This window comes from Malus domestica, chromosome 15 (genome assembly GCF_042453785.1).
Source record: "Malus domestica chromosome 15, GDT2T_hap1".
Taxonomy (NCBI): domain Eukaryota; kingdom Viridiplantae; phylum Streptophyta; class Magnoliopsida; order Rosales; family Rosaceae; genus Malus; species Malus domestica.
In genome coordinates this window covers 27,446,154-27,469,517 of record NC_091675.1, presented here as the reverse complement: position 1 = coordinate 27,469,517, position 23,364 = coordinate 27,446,154, and the positions used below count along the sequence as shown (strand labels likewise).

The window sequence follows — 23,364 nt, the reverse complement described above, 5'->3', positions numbered from 1 at the left end:
TTGATTTTTGAACCCTTCGGTTGGAGATGGTCTTACCTAACGCAAATATTTCCGCTCGTTTTCAATCTTGACAAAATTGTACCTGCAAAACAAATACACACCTTCGATAAAGTTCACTTCGAATCTAACTGTTCCAAGAATTGTAAAAAGCAAAGCTCGATAAATCTTCGACGGATTAAAAACAGTATTGGTTCAACTTTGGCCTCTCAGAACTCCGTAAACCCTGCTGCAGCGGCTTTCAGATTACAGATTCACACCGACAATCTAACAGATAAACATTACATACCAAGGTAGTAATGCAATTTTCACATGAATAAGTTCAGTGCTGCCTACACGAAAGCAAGATACAAAAAATAAATAGTTTTTTCTAGGCTGAAGAAATCTCTCAAGATTGCATGGCATTGGTAACATCGTCGTCACCTTCCTCGCTGAACATGTACAGACTCTGATACTCCATCAAGTATTGTGTTGATCTCTTCACATCCAAAAACAGATGGTAAACTCGGTTAATATCCTCCATCTCCACAATATTTCCCTTTCGCTTTTGGCATGCCAACGCAGAAGCTGTTATGAGATGTATAGCATATCTCAAGGATGCATCAACACCAATCTTGGTCAACAAATGCTTTGCTTCTTCGGACATCTCGACTTCTTCTTCTTGGCATCTGATGTTCAGAATCTTACTAATTTCATCCTCTGTGTAAGGCTGGGTGGTGATGATAAGCAGTCGATCAAGGAGATCAATAGGAATTCCATGGGGGGATTTATAATTTGTGCCTCTGATTGTAGTGATTCCTCTGTTGGTAGCAACAACTAATATGGGAGCCATCTCATTCTCCAATGCTCGATTCAAAAATGAAAAGCACTCAATGTCAAGCATGTGCACCTCGTCAATAAAGAGAACACCTGGTACAATTTCTGCCTTCCCTTCCTCCCTCCACTCTGCTACCTTTGTGTCAATTTGTTCTCTCACTTCTGAGCGGATTTCACCAGTATCACCCGTAAAGAGAGCCAGAAATCCCTGTGTTCTGGATGAGAGAGATAATAAAATCAGATAATAAAATGTTGTGTTAATCCTCAGCCGGTACTGAGTCTAAAGTAGAACAACCCCCAGCTCCACCATTAAAAAAACAAAGACCTTCTCAACTTAACAAGCCAAGATTCATTTATTAAATTTGAGCAGACTTTTAAAATAGGTGTCAGTTGCAATGTATGAACTTTATACAGAATTCATTAGATAAAAGCAACAAAGCAGCCCTAACACCAAACAAAGTTACACAATCTTAAAGATTGATAAATTCCTAAAACATTGTGTAGAGATTTATGTTCACGTCCATGCCTATGAAAGAAGCCACTTATTACATCAAACCTTAATAACCCAAAAAATTAAAAGTGATGATATTCTATAACATCTAAGCATGTAACACACACACATCTCTCTTGCGAATTCTAAGATGCAAATTAGATACAGAGTTCTGTTATATTCAGATTTAACCTGCAAATTTAAGTGACCAAAAAAAGTACATCCGAGTAACGAGATGAAAACTGGAACCACTTTGTAGCAACAGAAAACAGTTCACTCTTTTACCCAAACCCGGCAATAAGTTTGGGTTCAAGCTTCAGAAAAGACAGATTTTGATCAAGCTGCCTTTAAGTTTCTTAAGGTTAAACTTTCTAATTTTGGTCGGAAGGTGACTGAATGAAGGTTTCCTAGGAGTGCTGTAACAAAATAAACCCATCCAAGACATGCAGGCACCAATAGATGCAAACAACTGGGTATTCAAAGCAAGTTTGCCTGGAAGGTGACCTGATGAATATGTTGATGTTAGAGCCTCTTGGGAGGGCTAAATCCTATGATATTCCCCTCTTCTCCCCTTCTTACATGATTACCTTAAAAAAAACGAAAAACAAAAATTAAAGAAATGTGAGAAGCTCGGTAAGCAGATCAGTCGACAGAGAGAAATCTCACAACAGCCGGCCAGTAAACTTCTCAACTATTCGATTGGGCTACAGCGGCTTTGGCAATTCAAGATTAAGGGTACTATGTTGTTTTTCAAACCCTTCCCTTGGTACATGTAGCTTTAAAGTCCTACATATACTTTTTCAAAACAGAAAAACGATATAAACTGTATTCTTTGTTTGATGCACATAGAAGAGGAGAGAAACTTCTACTTTCTAACTTCTAAATGATTCAAACCTACTACTCAAATAAATTCCAAATTAACCACAGCTGAGCTACAAAACATCCAACTCAGACACAAAGGGATTCTTAGCGCCCTACACCACCAATAACTACGTCATAGAATTCATTGATAGACCATCATCCTCAACAGTGGACTAACAGGGAGTAAAAGGTACTATTAACTAATTATTGGGGTAATGAACGAGCAAAAAAACCCATAGAGCTTGTTTCTGAAAGGTAACTTCTAAGTAGGGAATACATACATTCATTAATGTATAACAAATTAACAACCTAATTGCTAATTTCCCATTAACCCAAAAAAATTGCAACTTTCCCAAGAATATGTGATTGCATAAACTCATTAACTTGTAATTTACAGCAGCATGCTCTGTAAAGTGTAAATTAGGACTAGGGAAAAAAATACAAGCTGAGATTTTGAAGTACCTGCTGTTGATGACATCAATCTCATGAAGTGTGACACAGTGCACGACCTCCTTGCGCTTCTGCAACTCCCCGTCCGGGCACTTCATAAACTTGACCTGCGGTCCCATAGCATCGTAGTCCCTCGACCTCGAAAATGACCTACCAAGCTTAGTAATCTTCCCAGAAGCTTTATCAATGGCAATCACATCCCCACTTTGCACCTTCTCCTTCCCCAAAGCCTCAATCATCTTGGCGCCCAAGTCGTACACGGTCTCCATCTCCGTTGTCTTCAGCGTCAATTTCCCCGTCTTCGAAGCTGCTCCGGCCACCGCAGGCCGGTCAATTTGAACCTCCACGACCTCGCCCTCGATGATCTCAGTCTCTTCCTTGATTCTAACCCCAATGGCTTTCCTAAAAGCTTGCATTAGGGCTTCGGTCTTCGACATCTCCAGAGAAAAGAGCTCGCTTCCGGCCAACATCGCGAACGGGGTTTCGAGGCCGAGCGACTTCGCCATGCCCATGGCGATGGCGGTCTTGCCGGTTCCGGGCTGACCCGCCAGAAGAACAGCCCGACCCGCGATTTTTCCTTCCTTGATCATCTGGAGAATGACGCCGGCGGCCTTTCGGGCGGAAGTCTGGCCCACCATGCCTTGGGAGACGTCGCGGGCTTCTAGGGCAGAATCGAGGCCGAGGCCGCGGATGTGGGAGTGTGCGCCTATGCGCTCTATTCGGGTCAGGTCTCGGCTCTCTGAGAGCTTGAGCTCCGCCATGGCTGAAAAGTGATGGTGGAGTGGAGTGGAGTGGAGCGGAGCGGAGCGGGGCGGCTTCAAGAGTTTCGTTCAAATTCAAAGGCAGCGGCGTGGAAGAGCGAAGGGGTTTTGTTCCAAAATCTGCACCTTTGACTGTTTATGTCCGAATAAAGGGCTGAGCCCAGGATAGATATATAGGCCGAACAAGGCTTTAATTTGCTTAATTTAATAAATGAGCCCAACTCGCTTTCCAGTTCTCTAAGGAGTAAAGGACCATTTGGTGGGCTGGATGAGACGGATTATAGCTAATTAAAATGGTAATCCAATCTGTTATGTCATGGTGGGTGGTGGCGGCGCTGGTAATGATTTTTGGCAGTGGTTTGCGGTAGCAATGATGATGGTGGTACGTTGTGGAGGCTGAGATGGTGGTGATGATATTGTGTGGTGGTGGAGGTGAAGATGACTGCAGTGATGACGATAGTGGGTGGTGGCAGCAATGACATTAGTGATGATGGTAGGTAGCGGTGGTGGTGTTAGTGCCACCTATCATTGATGTCCATACGTTTAAGCTTCTTGGACGGTCAATATTTAGTGAATTTTTTCAACAGACAAAAACATGTACATCCACCACGTGTCCATCACGCCTAGCACGAAACCATGCTAACCTTATTGCGATACGAAACCATGTTAACCTTATTGCATTATAGACCGGGCCTTCCAGATAGTCAATGTCTAGTTGACTTCCTAAACGGTTAGGAATTTTGTTTAAGTACTAAGTAACTATGAAATACAAGTCTTCCTGCACTAACCTCGATTAGGACATTGTTTCCATACCTTAAATCATATGGACTCAATCATAGTTTATTATCTCTATAATATAAAACCAAAACTCATGAATGAATTAGTCTGCACTTTATTAATTAATTAATATGGAGTTGTTACATAAGTTTAGACATCAACCTATGTAAAAATATATGGTATGAATTGATAAAATCATTACAAAACGTCTATATGTTTGCTGACTAAACTACCTTTGGTTTAAATGAATTTTTGAAGAGATAATCTTCATAGAATAATTTATAATATGAACAATTCAACCATAAACACGATTCTGTGAGTTGAGCACAAGGTGTTTTGAGGAGGAATTCATCCACATCCTTGAGAAGCCAAGCACCTCTTTTTTATATTTTATTTTATCTTTTTAATTTTTTTCCCAGTCTTTATGAGGGGCACTTGTCTGAAATTGTGGTCATAACCTAGAGATCAACAGCAACATCACATTAAACTACCAAGACATTCCACGTACATACAATCATACTAACCCTAATATAAGTAAATCCTAGTTTTCTAGAAACTAACAGTGCACTTACTTGCAGTCGTAAACATGGTGTTTGGATCGAGATTTCGATCCTTTTCTCTCGGAAACAACTTGGATCTCTGCTCTCGAGGGCGAGCATCAACAAGAGAATCCCTACATCCTTACCCGAGAAAGGGTATCAAAATTGTCTTATAAGCTGCAACTGCTCCACATATCATGGAAGCAGTTGCCGTCGGTTTCTTTCCATTTTATAATTGTCTCCATTTCATATTTGTACAAATTATATAGTTTTCCCTCTTATAATTAATGTGTATTCAATACGTAATAAGGTCTAATAAAGTCATAATTCCCTTAAGTTTGTTCTTTGATATATCAATTAAATGGTTTTGATGAACTCTCACGTGAAAGTTCTTACATTCTCCCACATGAAAGTGATCATAACTATTCAGTCTTGTATGCAACAAGTAAGAGGTGATCGTTGAAATATGATAAACAGAAAGATTTTTATCTGTACTCAAAGATTCATCAGTCGAACCTTAGACAACATAATCACAAACTAATCAAACCTAATAGAGATTACGTTCTGAGCAAGCTCAGATGAGAAACTCTTTGAACTTAAGCATGACTCCAACATTGTTTGATATAATAATGAGACTGCATATGTCACTCGTTAGCCCATATTTCTACAAGAATTGCAAAACATAAACATGTATTTGATTAGACTTGAGTTTTTACAAATGAATTACATCGTCATGTAAAACAACTTCTGAACATTACAAACACATTTTCTGATCAAAACATATTCATAAGACAGTGGAAAATTGCCTCATTCCCACATTCAAATATGATCCATGATTGCCTGCAATCCCATATTTGGCAAACGTCTTTGAAATGTTGTTACATGTAATGTCTTTATCAATTGATTCGCAACCATGTGATGAGTACCAACTAGAGGCATATGGCTTGTCTTTCATGACTTCAATCTTGTGATAAGTCATTGGACATTGTGAAAGAAAAAAACTTATCCCTTTTGGCAATAGTAACATCACCACCACTACAATTCTCCATGTTGAATCCTATAAGAATCATGTCAAAGTAATTCTATTGAGATAACCCCAATGTTCTCTTTATTCTATTTCTCATAATCTCAATACCTAAAACATAATAAACTTCACCCAAATCTTTCATGTCAAAGCTTTTGGACAACATTTGTTTGGCCCCATTCAACAATTACACATTTAATCTTATCAACAATACATGTGACCCAACATATTGAAATCTGCATTACATTTTCGTAAGGATTTGTAAATTCATATGTGAATGACATCGAGCCGTTTTCCGGCCAAACAACGGCGAATTAGTTGTTGAGAGACGTATCATTCTATTCATCTCGTTGATAAGTATGATTTTCATTTTTGAATCACTCGATTTCGTTGAGTTTTGAAGAAGTTATGAACGTTTAAAATTTACCCTGTTTCCGGCGAGTTTTCTTTCCAGCTGAGCAGTCACCTTTCAGGCTATTTTCCGGCCATCTCCAGCAACCATTAGGCTTCCAAATATGTATAATCTTGTTCTACACTTTCCTATCTTCATTTTGATATATTAAGAAACAATTGAGTTACGAAGCTTTGAAAATTACCCAAACTTCCGGCCAAGAGCTCCAGGACACTTAACGGAGTTTTTAACGGAAATACCAAAATAATAGATGGTAGACAATCTCAGGGACCATTTCTATTAATTTTCAATCTCAGAGACCAAAGTGATGTGTTATGCAAATCTCATGGACCATTTTGGCTAAAAAGCCATAATTGAATGACATGTATAAAAGAATATTAATTTTTATAATTCTAGTGCGGTTGTGTTCATGCAGTTTTTACAATGTATGTAGGAACTGGGACTGGAACTCGTCTAAATGGTTCAACTCGGTTCTTGAACCTGAGTTGACTATTTTAGGTCAACATGGTTTCTTACGGTTTATTTTGTGTCGGTTCATTTTGGTCGCAGTTCCATAGTTTTTATGCCCACCCTTTAGCAATGGCGAAACCACTAGTTGGTCCCCTTTAAAATAAAAATGAAACCCAAAAATAAAATATAAAAATTAAAACTTGATGGTTAATTAATCATGCACCATTATCCTTTTACTAACAAGTTGAAATTAAGAAAGTGAAGAATTTATGAACCATGAAAGCGTCGCATGCCATGACTACAAATGATGTGGGTGAAGGCTCAGCAACAAACCACCAACCATCCTTTATTTTCACTTCCAAACCATTCACCTCCTTTTGGTGAAGAATGGATATGAAGGCCTTGTCTGTGTGAGGGGGAAGTCCCACGTTGGTTTCATTCTCTTTTTGTTCTCTATATTGAGACCATCTCAGTAGGTATATTGTCGATGCCATGTGAGATTCGTAAAGCCTTTGTACCCCATAATGGTGAAACACCATTTTTGTCACCAGTTTAGTCAACTCGGCCAGCAGATTTGAAGGTATAAACTTTCTCACTAGTCAAAGAAATAAACACAATATTAGTTTTTATGGTAAAAGGGTACTTTGTTACCGACGCAACATATTACAGTAGAAGAGACCCGAATACAAACACACAAAAACAAAAATAGACCTCCAAAGTAACCCATGAGCAAAGTAAGTTTTGAGTGAGCCCAATGCAAAGAGAACAGAAAAACACATCAAAGACACCTGCAACCAGAACACCTCAAACCAAGACCGCAACAACCGCTTGAAATCCAACCAAGAAAAGCCGTCCCAAGAGTGAAGGAACAGAAGACGCGATCCTCCAAAGAGCACCCCAGGAGTTGCAGGCACCAATCGAAGGAACAAAGTTGTGGGAATAAGCAACAGTGCCAACGAGGGCACACACACAAGTGCAAGGAGGTGGAGGGAACACCCAAGCCAGAGCTCTACTCACCTTCCAAGAGAATCACCAAAATTCGCGAGAAAGATCAGTTGTTGCAAATCTAGTAAGTGGTTTCAAGGAGAAACGGGAAAGGGGATGGATGACATAGTGGGAAAGAGAGAAAATAGATAGGAAATAGGAAAGGGATGACAGGGGAAAAGGAGAAACAAGAAGGGGAAAGGACGACAAGGATGGAAACGCAGTCTGATGACAAAATCAAAGGAAAGAGGTGAAAGAGAGGGGCAAGGGGAAGAACAACAGAGATGGGGTGAAGGAAAGGGGCTAGCAGGCCAAAAAACAAAGAAAAAACTACCTGAAAAGCAAGGAAAGAAAAAGAAACGGAACAGAAGAGGAGAAGGAGAAGGGGACTGCCACCGACCCTGGCCATAGCTAGGGTCAGTCGGCAGCTACAAGAGGGACGGGATTTGGAAACTCTCACACAGAGAAGAGAAGAACTCTCACGAAGACAGAAGATATTAGTTAGGCATAATATATATGTACCAAAAATGGTGAGTATATTAATTCTATCCTGAAAAATTTATAGAAATTTAGATTAGTGAGCCATTAAACCAATAAAAACATACCGAAATTCGTCATTTCCTGCAGGCCACATCATATTTGTGAAATTTTCAACTCCTTCAAGAGTTGTCGTGTAATCGACTCCCAAGGATTCATAAAGTGGAAGGGAAGAAATTTGGCCGATATAGCTGTGGTTAGGCTTGTCACTGGTCTTCTGGCATTTGGTTTCAACTGGAAGATCAAATAACCTTTACTGGCAGAAAACTTGGCGTTGTGAAGGTCCAAAGGAACTCCATGGTAAGTGGCTTCAAAGCAGCCACAATCTTCAAATGCTTGTTGGACTTGTTTGCATGTCGACCTCCATGCCTCAGTTCCAGGCTTCAAATTTTCAGCGTTGGTTAAATCTACAACAGGAAGCTTTGCCTGACCGTCTGAACCCATGGTAAATCTCTCTTTATTGATCCTGTATGTCTTAGCTAGTTCTTGGAAAATAAAGTAACCATCTTTCCGAGTTTCGGGAATTGCTGCCCTGATATTTATGGTAAATTTAGTTATGTCATCGTCGCCATCCTACATTGTATTAAAAAGTAAAGAAAAATCTTGTAAGAGTTCGATATAAAGAGATTAAATTTAAAATTAGATAATATATTATTAATAAAAAATAAACACATTAAATTAATATTTAAATAATAATCTAATTTAATCAACACTTGAGTAACCTGATGTGAACTTTATTAACCAATATGTAAATGCCAAGTGTCATGATCTCTGTGGTGACATGTGTCATGATCTTGTGCTCTCGGTTGTTAGGCAGTTGCTAGTTTCCTTAGTTGTTAAATCTTGTAGGTGTATATATAGTGAGCTGATTCCACAGGGTGTGACAATTACAAGTACTAAGCTTTCTTGTTGTGTTGTTTTGTGAATTCTTTAGTATTACATTGGGTATTTTTTTTGCCAAAATGGGATCTACACCACTCAAGATTGATGGGTTGCTAGGGATGCTTACAATTTGATTGTTGGATGATAACTATGGCAAATGATCTTTCCAATTTCATTCTGTTTTGGAAAGCTATTATTTGTTTGACTTCTTTGATGGTACGAATGTGTGTCTGCCAAAGTATGTTGTTTCCTTGGAAAGTGGAGTTACTAAAGAGATTACAACAACTTATCATGAATGGATCAAGGCAGACAAGGCTTTACTTAGTATTCTCGTTGCTACTCTTGGAGATAAAGCTATTGAATATGTTATTGGCAACAAAACTGCACATAAGGCATGGGCTCAACTTACTAATCGTTATGCAACGGTGTCTCGAGCAAAGATTAATCATCGAAGACTGAACTCCATACTATTAAGAAAGGAACTGAATCCATTGAGAAGTACTTACTATGACTTAAACACTTGAAAGACCAACTAGTTGTTGTAGGAGAAACCATCTCAGACAATGATCTCATTGTTGCTGCATTGGTTGGGTTGCCATCTAAGTATAATATGATACGAACTGTTATTGTAGCCAGAGCGACATCTATCACTTTAAAGGAATTCATTGCACAACTTTTGAGTGCATAAATGACTACAGAATAGTATCAGTTTACTTTGCAGTTTCCTATGACATTAATGTTTTCTCAGGGGGAATTTTCTTCAACTGGTTCTCAGCGACATTTTTATCAAGGAGAATCATCTGGAACAACAGCTGGTCAACAATATTATCAAGGGGATCATTCATTTGGTGGTTCTAATGGTTAGAATTTTACTAGTGGCACAAGTTTTGTTAGTCAAATTCGATGGTCTAATAGTAATGGTCCCATTGGTGGTCATTTTTCTCAAGGGAATATACCTTAACAATTTCAATCTCAGAGGCATAACTATGGCTATAATGATCCTCCGTTTAACAATCGACCAAGGTATAATGGAGGTCATTCTGGTGGTTATAACAACAGAAACAATGGAAGGTATTCTAGCAACAACAAGGGAGGATCAAACTAGGGAAGTTGGAATGGAAATATTGGCTAAAAGTCAAACATAATCCCTGAGTGCCAAATTTGTAGCAAGCGAAGACATATTGCGCCTAATTGCTATTACAGAAATGAGCAGTCAACTCCTTCTAACCATGTCATCCTAGAATGCCATATTTGTGACAAGAGAGGCCATACGGCTCTTAATTGTTTCCATACGGCTAACTATGCCTATCAAGGTGCACAACCACCTCTATTACTTAATGCCATAATTGCTCAGTCCTCTGCTGACTTCAATCATAATCAATCCTGGATTATAGACATTGGGGCAACACATCACATAACTGGTGATGTTGGGGAGTTAAACATGATTGCGCTATCTGAGGGAGATCAAAATATCACTGTTGGCAATGGAGAGTGTCTTCCTATCAAGAATACTGGTTCATCTTCTATCAAAACTCTCTCCAAACCTTTAAACCTATATATTGTATTACATGTACCTGATTTAGCTGCAAACCTTATATCGGTTTATACTTTATGCAAAGACAATAACTGTTATGTTCTTCTTGATGAATTTGGATTTTGAGTGCAGGACAAGGAAACAAAGACAATTCTCATGAGAGGAAAGAGTAGTGGAGGTCTCTATCACATCCCAAAGTAATTGTTTTTCAAGTATTAGCTACTACAGTCTACACCAAAGGCATTCCTTGGACAGCTAATGAATGCATCTCTATTGTGAAATCCCATCCCTGGATTTCACTATTTAAAAATACGTATCTCCTATTTTGTATTCATATTCGTAGTTTTGATGTGTTTATATTTACGGCGTATAAAATTTTATTCAATAAGTAAAAGGATGAAATTGCCCCTATTGTGTTAAACGAGATTTTTTGTGGACGTACTTGATATTTTCATAATTTTTTAGATTTCTTTGAATATCTAGATAGTACGTGTCAATACGAATGCGTAGGTGAAAACTGTTCGTGAATCGGAGTTGAAACGAAGAAATTATAGACGTTTTAGTTGTAAATTTAAAAAAAAAAATTAGAACTAGATGGCAATAGGAGAGAGGGGAAAAGAGAGAGTTGTGGGAGAGAAAAGGGGGAGAGTGCCCAATGAGAGGGAAGAGCAAGGAGGGAAATGAGAGAAGGAAAGAAAAAATAAATAAATGGGGGAAATGGGTATTCTTCCCAACATGACGCCATTCACGGTGTTTCACGGCGAATCGAGGCAAATCACCACTTGGAAACAACTCCCTAACCTTCCCTCTTCCATTTCCACCCAAAACTAGAAGGAATTTGGTGGTAGTTTTGGGAAAAAACGGACAATGGTGCGTGTGGGTGTAGGGCAGTGATCTATAAATCGAGAAGCCAACTCAGCCAATTACCACCACCAATAGGCTCCCTTCAACCTCAGGAACAAAGCCCAAGCAGTGGTGGAGGCGTCGGAGCAAGTATGAAGGTCGAATCAAAGCACACCCAATTCTAGGGTTCCAGCAGTTTGTGGGCGATTCCATGCGTTTTCCGGCTGAATTGGACTTCAGCCCATGTATGAAAATTGCTACCCTCACTGAGATCTACGTGGCTGTAAAATTTGGTAATTTTTGGAATTAGTTGAATTTTCCGGCGAGTTGGGGCGATCGGCCGCTGCATGTGGTGACGCGTGAGCCAAGACCCCACATGCCCTTCTTAGACTAATTTGGATACCCTGATTCCATATATGATGTTCGATTGATGGAATCTCGTCGTATGACTATAGTTTTGATAGAGACCGCCACTTGGACATATTATATGAATCGATGATCCGACCGTTGGATCGTCACCAAACTTTAATATGTTATTTTATGTAATATTTGAGGACCTTAGTAACTTATAGATTAGGAATCCAATGTATGGATCTTCCTGAATTGGATTTCTAAGTTTATAAAATCAAATGTCGACCACCACTTAATTCTAGCAGTTGGTAGAGATCCGACAGTAGAATCGTTCCGAAATTTTAGAATATTATTCTAGAAAATAAATAAGACCCTTAGGAAGTTACGGATTAGAAATCTATGGGTGGATATTCCAGATTGACTTGTATAGGGTTGTGGACCCCACCTTTGACTAAGACAACTTTTGGTTAGTAGGCAACGAAATGATCTTAAATATTAAAATTTGTATTACTAGAGACTATGTAGGGCTTAGTGGGCCTATTTTGGTTAGTGGGTTATCCCCGATAATATATACATCGGTTTACGTGTATGGGACGTCATATTGTGATATATATGTGTTTAGTTATCTTCTTAATAATGTGGATGATAAGTATGATAAATGTTATGACAATGTGATCCTAGAATCCTATTAGATGTATTATGTAGAACTTATATGCTTAGGTGACATATTAGTTGGTGGCCATGGGAAGTTGAGGGTGTAGTGGCTACGTTGCAACTCATAGGGGTTGAGGTATGGGTAGGTTGTGTGTTGAATTTACTGCACCATGTAGTAGTGGTACATGGATGGTCCTGCTTGGTATATCCGCGTTGGGGGACCATACGTATTTTAAGGGTCATCATGCTTGGTATATTCGTGTTGGGTGATCACTGCCTACACGATTAGACTATGCATACGATTAGACCATAAACCTTATTTATTCAATGGAAGCCAAGAAGAAACTAAGATCAACAACCCTCAAAAAGAGACATATTACATGCACAACCAACACTAGGTACATAATTGAAGATCATACTAGCTAGCCTGCGGGCGTTGTAGAGAATTATTATGCAATAGAAAGTAAGATAGCCATTGCCCCCCTCCCTCCTAAACCAAAAGAGATCTCAAACTCCACGGTAGATTTTGATAGCACACTCGGATTGCATTGCCTCTGGTGTTTCAACGAAGTGAAGGTAACTGACATGATCAAATGGTTTATAGGATAAGGGGTGTTTGTCGTCGATCAGCTCTTCTGGAACTTGTACAGTTCCATTAAGGAATGAGAAGAGTCCCATGGATAATCTGGTTTTCTTCTGTTTCATGACCACTTGCTGAAAACAAGACAGCACTCTGCCATTGCTCCATGCCAGCAAAAACAAAGTTATTTAAAAAATGGAAAATACTTAAACTTTCTATATTTCATGTCCATCCAATTAAATCAAAAAGATAAAAGTTCGTACCCAGTGCACAAGGCTCCCGCTTTACGCAGGGTCTGGGAGAAGTGAATGTCGGCTAGCCTTACCCCAATTTTATGGAGAGGCTGCTCCGAACAATTAAATCAAAAGATAAAATAAAAAAATTGAAACTCCATAATTAATTAATCATACGCCCTTTTCCTTTTACTAACAAGTTGAAATTAAGAAAGTGAGTTATATACGTACCATGAAAGCGTCGCCTGCCATAACTATAAATGATGTGGGTGAAGGCTCAGCACAAATGACTGACCATCCTTTGTTTTCACTTCCAAACCATTCACCTCCTTTTGGTGAAGAATGGATATGAAGGTCTTGTCCATGTGAGGAGTAGTCCCACGTTTGTTTCATTCTCCGTCTGTTCATTATACTAAACACATCTGAGCAGGTAATTTGTTGACGCCATGTGAGATTCGTAAAGCCTCTCTACCCCATAAATATCAAACACCATTTTTGTCACCAGTTTAGTCAACTCGGCCACCAGATTTGAGAAGGTATAAGCCTTTTCACTACTCAAAGAAATAACACAGCATTAGCAAGGCATAATATATACGTACCAAAAAAATGGTGAGTATACTACATTATATCCTGAAAAAAAGTTACAGAAATTTAGATTAGGTCTTTAAACCAATAAAAACATACCAAAATTCGTCATTTCCTGCAGGCCACATCATATTTGTGAATTTTTCTCCTCCTTCAGGAGTTGTCGCGTAATCGACTCCCAAGGATTTGTAGAGATGAAGGAAAGAATATTGGCTAACATAGCTGGGATCACTGTTCTTCTGGCATTTCGTTTCAACTGGAAGATCAAATAGACCTTTAATCACAGAAAACATGTCGTTATGAAGGCCCAAAGGTACTCCGTGGTAAGTGGCTTGAAAGCAGCCACAGTCTTCAACTGCTTAATTGCTGGACTTGTTTGCATGTCGATTTCCATGCCTCAGTTCCAGGCTTCAAATTTTCAACATTGGTTAAATCTACAACAGGAAGCTTGGCCTAACCTTCTGAACCCATGAAATGTATCCCTCTCCTTAACTGTATATTTTAGCTAGTTCTTGAGTAACTATCTTACCAAGTTTTGGGGAATTGGTGCACTGATATGCATGGTAACAATAAGATTATATATAGCAACAATTTAGACAAAGTTTTTTACCAACAGAATGATATATCTAGTTAATCCAACGCCCTTCACGTATTGATAATGTTATCATCGCTATCCAATATTGACTGAAGATCCTTTTTGCATTATTAGCTTGCGACTAATGTAAAAATAATGCAAGAGAGATGTAAAATACCACATGGTCCCATTTTTGTTTCTTTTTTTCTCTAGGTCCTTGTTCCGTCCTTTAGTATTTAGGGGGTGTAGTCAAATTAAGATTTGATAGGATTTCACAAGATTTTAATAGACTTTAAAATCAGAGTGTAGTCAATCAAGATTTTGAAAGAGGATTTTAAAAGACCTTGAAATCATAATGTAGTCAAATTAGGATTCGAGAGAATTTTAAAAATACATCCAAATCTATAGGTAGTCAAATTTTGATAGGGATTTTTAAAGTGATTATAAATCTAGGTGTATTAAAAAAATCAAGGATTTGGCTGTATTTCATTAAGTTGTGGATTTTGTTAGATTTGTGAGCACAAATATACATAACCAAGAGAAAAGAGAATCGCACCTCAACCCCTAGAATTTCCAATCCAGCTTATTCACATTTTATCACTCCCTTCTTTCCTCTCTCCCTCCTCTCCCAAACCTTAGCGGGTCGTAACAGAATCTCACGGAACTCTTGCCATCCATAGATTTGATTTTTATGACTTGGGTTCTGGGAATTGGATGAAAAGGTGTGTTTAGTTGGTGGGTATTTGAAAAAAGAGCAGCAGGGTTTGTTTAGTTGTGGTGAATTTGGTCCTCCAGGTGTTTTATAAAAAGCGCAAGAGGGTTTTTGGGGTTTTTGGAGTGGGAGAATGGGACAGAAGAAGTTGAAGCATGGAGGAGGAGGGAGTGAGAAGAAGAACTTCTTTCTGAAATATCTCAAAGAAATTCAATTTATGTTGATTTGGTCCGTTTGTATTGGTTTGATGATGCTTAGAAATCTTATGAAATCCATAATCAAAATCTACACAAATCCATTGAAATCTATAATGAAAATCCATATAAATCTGTCAAAATCCATATAGGATTGAAAAGTCCATTAAAATCCTTTGAAATCCAAATTGACTATACCCTCCTTAGTTTTCTTTGTTTTTGTGTGTGGTTGTTTCTTTCATATCAAATTAATATATCTTTAATTTCACTCTGATAGTTCATTACTTTGTCAAAGTTCTGATTCTAAAGTTTTTTACAATTAGTGCTGTTAGATGTTATTTCTTGTCATCATTAGTTACAGTTTTTTTTTTTTTTGTTTCGGGGGGGGGGACCGGAATTCTACACATTATCTCAACAAGATGCAGGGGGGGGGGACATCGGAATTCTACACATTATCTCAACAAGATGCATGTGGGGGGGGGGGGGGGCGAGGAAGAGGGATATCCATAGGGGTAGAGGAACAATACAGATCAGTAAAGAAATTAGGGGGGAAACAGCAAAAGCTAAGAAAAGAGAAGAGGAAGAAAGAAAGGGGGAAAGGCAACTGACCCCGGCCGCAACTAGGGTCGGCGCCACCATATTTGCTCAAGATTAAAATCCTCACACTAAAAGTGAGAAGATCTCAACACAGAGAGAAAGACTCTCACTCAGAGAGAACTTTTTTTTACCAACAAAAATATGATTTTTTTGAAGCTTTGGAAGAAATAGTTTCATTTCTTGATCCGAGTTCATATTGGGAGTGCCTAAAACGGTATTCAGTTTTTTGTGTTGGATTTTGTGTACCTTTTTAATTAGAAAAGGATAACTACATTTTTTTTTCATACGCATCACTGTTTAATTATGTTTATTGTTTTTAACTTGACGAACAAAAGAAAAAATATATATGTATAGAAAGAGTAAAAACGTGTGGTTGTCATTTCTCTTGCTTATTTGTTATCACCATATGAAGGGGTTATTGATAACTTTGCAAACTCGCTAGTCGTTACTAGTTATTGTTAAAAACTTTGGTTTATTTGTTTGGTTCAAACAGTCAAACACACTAGGGTCCCTCTGCTAAAAAAGTGTTGTGCAGCAGAGATTGGTAAAAACTAACCAAAGTTGGCCCTTCCAACTCACGATACAATGCTTTTATGAAGCACCATCACTCCAACCATTGAGATTAATTAGCTTCTAGCTTGTAACCTTGGTGGGAGCAATAGGGTGATGGAACATCAACTGGGTTCTATTGCTAATGTTGCCTGTTCCAAACCAATAGAGACGAAGATTACACGTTTACAGCTCGGAGCTTTGCTAAGTAATTATGAGTCGTTGATGCGTTGTGAAAGCATCATATTCATGACAATTTAGAATTCTGCTAGCACCAGTAGCTCACACGTGCATAAGTGATTGTGAGTCGTTGATGCATTGTGAAGGCGCTATTACTTTGTGATAATGGAATGTCGTGCTAGTCCTAGCTAGGTGAAAGTAACCTTTGTTTCTCTCTAACTACCATGCTCTCGAGATCGTAATGTCCAATATTTTTCTTTTTTACAATTTTCTTTCAATCCCCTTTAGGTTATTTTCTTCTTAAAAGAAGTGAAATGTTTCTTCATACCATAAACCAACAACATCCATCTGTATGATGTAGACGTAAAGCATGGTCCATATTCACCTCTGAGCATCCTAGACTGCAATTCTGGCAAACATGGTTGCAAATTACATAATTACCTAATCACAATAACCATCTTGATAACATAATGGAACTTCATTTTGGTGTTAATCCGGAAACTAAATAGCTTTTTTCCCTACATTATTGGTTTTGACTTTTGGGACCCTAAAATTTTTGAATTTGAAATCATTAAAGATCACAAAATACCACTTACGTTGTCACTTAGTACTATGGTCTAGCGATATTCCTCTTCACTTATAAGTGAGAGATCTTAAGTTTGATTCTCGACAAGTGCAAATTTGAACTATATTATTGCTAGCTCATTATGAAGCTAAGCGCACTCATTCCTCCCTTATTGTAAATAATATTATTTGTTAAAAAAAAAATATCACTTTTGTTTAACCGTACACATCTCTGTGTTAATATTTATCGTGCCATGTGACGTCTCTTACCAAATAATAATCCAAGACAAATTGTGTGTAGATTTTGGGTGGACTTTGTGACCACGTTTGACCCCCAATTCTGCACAGGATTAATACAAGGCTATTTTAGGGTGAAGGTGCTGAACTGTCTCCAACCCAAGGGATTAAATAGAGATGCTAAAACGGAAAGTAAACACACACAACCAAAAACGACAGCAGCAATTTCTGCAGAATGCAATTTAAAAGCTAAACAGAATTTATGTATACTTTCATTGATGAGGTTGGTTTCCTCCCCCGTGAGACAGTGAGACACATTAGCCAGAAGATGAGTCTGACCCAAATTTGCATCACAAACCCCCGGCGCTAAATAATACACGTCTTTTCTCCTTCTACACACTCCAGTTAATTTTCGCCCACTAATTCTCCTCTCAATTCATTCAATCCAAAGCCGGAAACAGTAGGAAAGAAGGGGTGTGCAAAAATCATTTCCATTTTTTAAAATTAATTTTACACGAATATATATATATATATATATATATGAAAACAGATTTATTAAGCAGGCAGTGTGGTTTTCTGGCTCAGGCTAAAATACAATGGTGTACTATGACAGACTGGCCTATGAACCCTAAGAAGGCATGTGAGGCTTCTGACACCATTTTTGCTATGAATCTTATGCACCCAAATCCAACCGCCCTACCCCAAATGTTTGGGTCTCTATGTTCATAATGATGGTTCATTTGGGTCCTACAACTTCTCTCAAATGGTTGCAAATATCAGCATTTGCATTTTCTGGTGAATTCAAATGCCCCATTCAAGCAAATCATATTCTCAAATTCATGTATAGGGCGTGATCTACCTGACGATTCTAGAGGGCACACATATTCTCAAATTCATGTCAAGAGTTCGACTCTTGCACCTGTACAAGCGAAAGTGCAACCCCTAATAGTGAAAGGGGAGTAGTTTCCCACTTATCAAACCTTTATATATATATATATATAGTATATACATATATGTATATGTATATATATATGTATATGTATATATACTTTTCTGCAGTGGCCCAAATACAACATAGACATATCAAATCAAGCAAAAACAATTCTTCATTCCTCATGGCTTTCAGCCTTTAGAAAGACAGATAGGAAGCATCCCAACCCCCCCTCTTCTCTCTCTCTCTCTCTCTCTCTCTCTCTCTCTCTCTCTCTCTCTCATAAAAGTAGGGTTAGCTAGCTAGTGATGTATAAGTACTTATAAATTAATGTTCTCTATCATGAAACACAAATAAATAAATTAAATTAAATTAAATTAAATAATCACGAACGCAAATACAACTGTTTTCTCCAAATCGTCCTGGCCACGGATTAAAAAACCATGCCCAAAACAACAACAAATTGAAGAAAATAAAACGTTGGTAAGCAATAGTGGCACTCTGAAAGCAAATACTACTCAAAATTACTATCCACAAACTTCAGTCAACTTCTTCGTACTTTTTACTTTCTTTATTTACTTTTTCACTTTTCTCCCCGTCCTCTTGGTTGTCACCAGCTAAAATCTTTTGTTTGGTATTGGAAATTGGAACCCCAATCATCAAATCCCAAACCATATAATTTAAACCCCCCATCTTCTAAAATATCATGAGTCATTTCTTTTTCCCTCTCTATAATTCAAAAAAAAAAACCAACACATTAATCAAAAACCTCTATCGTAAGCCTTCTTGGTTGGGCAACTTTGATCAGCAGAGTCACTGAATGTAAGCCTTCTCTTAGTGCCAAATGATGAAGTCTCAAGCACTTCCATCGAGCTTGATGAAGGGGAAATTGAAAACTTGGGTGCTGGTGTCTTAGCTTTTCTTTCCACCACTCCCTGCATAAAATTATAGCAGGAATATATATGTTCCTGTTCCAATGGAAATTTAATTAAGATTAGTTAACTTAAATAAATCAGTGAACAGTGTATAATTAGTAGCGCACTAGTAGGCTCACATAATCTTGGGACTGCAAGAATGAGATCACATTCATCTTAATATCCAGAATCTTTCTAGTTAACCAACCATCAAATGCTGCTAAAACTGCAGCAGCTGCAATAATCGACGGCCGAGTATCCATTAAATCAATTTCTGCATTACAGGAATCAGATTGATTAGGAAATGCAACAAATTATGCAAATTTAATTATAATTGGGAATATGGGATTAGATTACCTTTTGCCATTGCCATAATCAGTTTTACAGCATTAGAAAACAGTCCTTCTGGCCTTGCTTGATCAGCACAAAACTTATTGATGAAGTAATGCAGATAAGCAAAAGGAGTGATTGAACCCAACTTCCATTCCAATGTATTCAACACCAAGAGCTCCATTCTTTGAATGACTTTGCTTTCAAAATCATAATCCGAAACCGAAAACTCTGATAAAGCTGGTATTTTGCATTCTTCCATCTTAGCAGCCAAGGATAAACATGCCACTGATAACAATCTAATAGCCCACAATTTCTCATCCTATGTATTAAAAAAAACCAATAAAAATCCAAATATTACTAGCAAAACATATATAATACAGAAACCCAATTTGCAAAACATTAAAAGTATCAGTTAACTTACATCAATGGATCGTTTTGAAAGAAACCTATCAAAGTAAGTCACTGATAAGTAAGCTGTTTGCAACTGGAACCCAAAAACTGCCCCTGTCTGCAAACAAAATCCACAAACTTTCAGGGACTGGAGAAGAAATATAAAAACAACAATCTGGGAAAGTTAAGAGCTTTAGCGAGAGTGACATGCATTGAAAATCCAATCAATGGCATCCAATCGAGCAGTTTTCAACCAGCTCATGCCAGAGGCAGAGAAATCCATTAACCCTTTGGATCCAAAGCAATGAGCTTCTTTCTGAACCAAGTTTTCGACATATTCATCATCGTTATGGAAAAGAAAGCATGGGTTGAATTCTACGGATGTGTTCGATTCGTCCTTCAACTGGCTCAGACAAGTTTCATCTTCTTGGCAGAGAAGGCTGGAGAGAGAGAATGAAGTTTCTGCAGAGTCCCCCATTTCTCACCAGTCTCTCTGAACATCTATGATGAATGAACAATCAACAGATATTAAAAACCGTCGAAACCAGGACGTGCATGTTACTAATCAACTGATAAATCCACGGTGATTAGAGAGAGAGAGAGAGAGAGAGGAAAGTGGGGAGTGAAGGAAAAGTGGCGGTTTTGGTGCCGCCAAAATGACCGGATGAGATATAGGGAGGGGGAGGGGGAGGGGAAGTTAAATAAGCGGTTAGAGTGTATGATGTGTGTAGAGTACTACTAGACTATACTGATACTCGTCCTATGATCTCTCTGAGACCAATCCTCTGCACCCAAAACCCTGTGGCCTCTCTCAGAGTTTGACACGTGTCCATCACTAACCCCAATTTTAACTCTGTTAACTTTTTGAAAGAACAAAAAAATTAAATCCAGAAACCCAATCGTCCCCGCTTACTCCCACCACTCAACGCCGACCACCACCATGATCCCCAATACAAATTTAAATATATATATATATATATATATATATACATACACATTCATATATATACAGTTATACACGCTAATCATTATAATCCCATTTTCACAGGCAGATACCAAAACAATTGGATTCAATTTTACAGATCTGTATCAAAGATCAAAACTTCAGAAAACCCAAATGATTTCATCTAAAATTACAAATCGGATCAGCGAGACTGTTACCATGGTTGCGGGGTGTAGATCTTGTAGCTGGAGTGCGTCGCTGGTGATTACTCCGCACCTCCCTTGTCGAATTCTCTCTGAAGCAAGTTCTGACTGTCGCCTCTATTTTCTCTTTCGCTACCAGACCACCACCATCGCACCGCAACACCCAGCGCACTTCATCGTTTCCTTCAAAGGAGGAGGAGGAGGAGGAGGAGAGGGATGGGTTCGATGGTGGTTGTCTGGTTCTAAACTTTTTTTTTTTTTTTGGAGAGTTAACGCTGTTTAAAAGTGATGTCAGTGATGGACAGGTGTCAAATTTTGAGACAGCCACAGAGAGGCCACTGAAAAGTTTGGGTGCAGAAGATTGGAACTCTTTCGCTCGTCCTCTCCAAATGTTTGGAGATTGTGGTCAAAAGTCAAAATTTAAATGCAATTTAATTGTGTTGGCATTTTAATGGCTAAATATTCTCGAGAAATTAAGATGATAATACCGTCGCCATGTGATCCATATCTTGACTTGCATGGGCATATCTTGGTCCTTTCAAAATACTAAGTTGGTTAATTTGTTAAGTATTTTTACTTTTTAAATTAGATATTTTTCTTTCTAATGTTTGAAAAAAAAACTAAGTTGTACGTGATCAGCTGCTCTAGCAACGCCTAGCTAGGATAACCTACATTCAAGTTCGAAAACCCTAATTATAAATAACTCCCAACTTGTTGGGGGAGGATCTACATTCATCCAAGTTTGAAACCTTGATTTTGAAGGTAGAAAATTGTTTATACTATGTATTAAGAGAATCATTTTTGTAACCGAAAAGTCTTAAATGCTCCTTATAACGCTTACAGTTAGTCGAGTTTTTTATTTTATTTTAAAAGTATTATAATAATTCAATTCAAACTTTACACTCATGCTCTGACTCCCTAATTTCTATCAATATATATACTAAGGAGTGTGAAACTTTAGCTAAGTCATATAATAAGTGAAGATGAATGTTACTAAAATAGTTATTTTATGAAAAGAAAATCAAAATATAAAACGAGGTATTGTTCTTACGAGTCTTGTTCTATTGGTCACTAGAATTTATAGTCACTCAAGAATTTTATACCAATTGTTAATATTAAAAAATTAAACTCCTCATTCCCTTAGTGTAAAAAAATATTAATGTATTACAATATATATATATATATATATATATATATTAAAATAGTAAAATCTATTTTTTCTCAATTCTTTTAACAAACGATATTTTCTATACTAGAAGGTGAGGGGATTGGGCTAAATCTCGTAATGGACTAGTAATAATATGATTCAAATTCATCTTTGACAAAAATAGAACCTAAGAACTCTCATTTATAAGTGAAAAAAAATTACCACTAAATCATAGTGGTAAGTAGTCTATTTTTTTTCTAATTTAATATCAAATCTAAGAAGGAGTGGCTGTGCATACCTTAATATAAAATGAGTGAGTTTTCATTTATGGTATTCTTTCGCCGATCCTTTTCCTGAGGATCCTAGGAATTCAGTGATCGTGATCGTGAATCGTATATCGTGCGGTTATAAATTATTTAAAATTTTAAAATTAAATGTAAAGTGTACCTAAAAAAATTAACCGCATAAATACGATGAACAATCACGATCACAAGATTCTTAGGATTTTTAGAAAAAATGATCCAACAAGGATCCTTTCCCCTTTACATAGGACACCTTTTCTGGGGTACCCTTAAATTTTGAACAGCTGTAGGATGGGAAGTTTTGTCCTATCTGATTATAAGGGCCTTATTTGGCACTTTGGTTCTAGGGTTCATCATGTTCATTGTCCTCGACAGTTCTCTCTGTGTGCCTTCTTTTTCCATCTTTCTTTGAGGAACAAGAGGGAGAGGGTCCTACGGAGTGTGAAGGATGACCCAATGTGTCGTTGGTGTTTGGGTATGAAGTTGAGCATGTACAACAAAAAAGATATAAATAATCAAGTTAAGAATTCTAAATATAGTAATCACTCAGTACAATGATATAGTAATATTCATTTTTATTTGAAGGTGAAAAGTTTTAGGTTTGAATATCGTGAATGGCGAATTCGATACCAAATTAGATTGTTCATTGTGTAGTATAATCAAACTCTCATTCTCCTCAGTGTAAAAATATATAGATGTACTAAAAAAAAATATAAGAATTCTAAATGCAGTATTGATCTTTTTAATTTGACTTGTTAATATTTATTTTTAGTTTTCTTAAAATAAAAAAGAAGGAGGAAAACACCTTGTACCTTGCTTGTTTTGTACCAGCTG

General features: G+C 37.6%; 2 protein-coding genes and 1 non-coding gene across 4 annotated transcripts; all 3 read right to left on the bottom strand.

Moving 5' to 3' along the window:
- Nucleotides 1-140: 140 nt before the first annotated feature.
- On the bottom strand, nt 141-3,515 carry LOC103425152 (uncharacterized). The gene is made up of 2 exons (XM_029094768.2): nt 2,627-3,515; nt 141-1,028 (listed from the first exon to the last, which is right to left on the bottom strand). The coding sequence occupies exons 1-2, from the start codon at nt 3,373-3,375 to the stop codon at nt 386-388; spliced, it is 1,392 nt and encodes a 463-aa protein (XP_028950601.2). The 5' UTR covers nt 3,376-3,515; the 3' UTR covers nt 141-385.
- Nucleotides 1,921-2,016, bottom strand: LOC114821896 (small nucleolar RNA snoR109). The gene has a single exon (XR_003769733.2). It is a non-coding gene; the product is annotated as a small nucleolar RNA snoR109 (small nucleolar RNA).
- Nucleotides 3,516-18,652: 15,137 nt separating the features above from the next.
- Nucleotides 18,653-21,368, bottom strand: LOC103401501 (cyclin-D5-1-like). 2 transcript variants are annotated; one of them, XM_070814273.1, is made up of 6 exons: nt 21,097-21,323; nt 20,143-20,436; nt 19,967-20,049; nt 19,570-19,864; nt 19,353-19,486; nt 18,653-19,266 (listed from the first exon to the last, which is right to left on the bottom strand). In XM_070814273.1, exons 2-6 carry the CDS (start codon nt 20,411-20,413, stop codon nt 19,060-19,062), a joined length of 990 nt encoding a protein of 329 aa, XP_070670374.1. In that variant the 5' UTR covers nt 20,414-20,436; nt 21,097-21,323; the 3' UTR covers nt 18,653-19,059. The 2 variants fall into 2 exon arrangements, with proteins under 2 accessions (XP_070670374.1, XP_070670375.1); XM_070814274.1 differs by lacking the exon at nt 20,143-20,436 and having other exon boundaries at nt 19,967-20,053; nt 21,097-21,368.
- Between the last annotated feature and the right edge of the window lie 1,996 nt (nt 21,369-23,364).

Coding starts and splice junctions, on each gene's coding strand:
- LOC103425152 (XM_029094768.2), bottom strand. CDS start 3,375: ATGGCGGAGCTCAAGCTCTCAGAGAGCCGAGACCTGACCCGAATAGAG. Junction 1,029..2,626: donor ATTGATGTCATCAACAGCAG/GTACTTCAAAAT, acceptor TCTCTCATCCAG/AACACAGGGATTTCTGGCTC.
- LOC103401501 (XM_070814273.1), bottom strand. CDS start 20,413: ATGGGGGACTCTGCAGAAACTTCATTCTCTCTCTCCAGCCTTCTCTGC. Junction 19,487..19,569: donor GATTATGGCAATGGCAAAAG/GTAATCTAATCC, acceptor CCTGTAATGCAG/AAATTGATTTAATGGATACT. Junction 19,267..19,352: donor TCTTGCAGTCCCAAGATTAT/GTGAGCCTACTA, acceptor CCATTGGAACAG/GAACATATATATTCCTGCTA.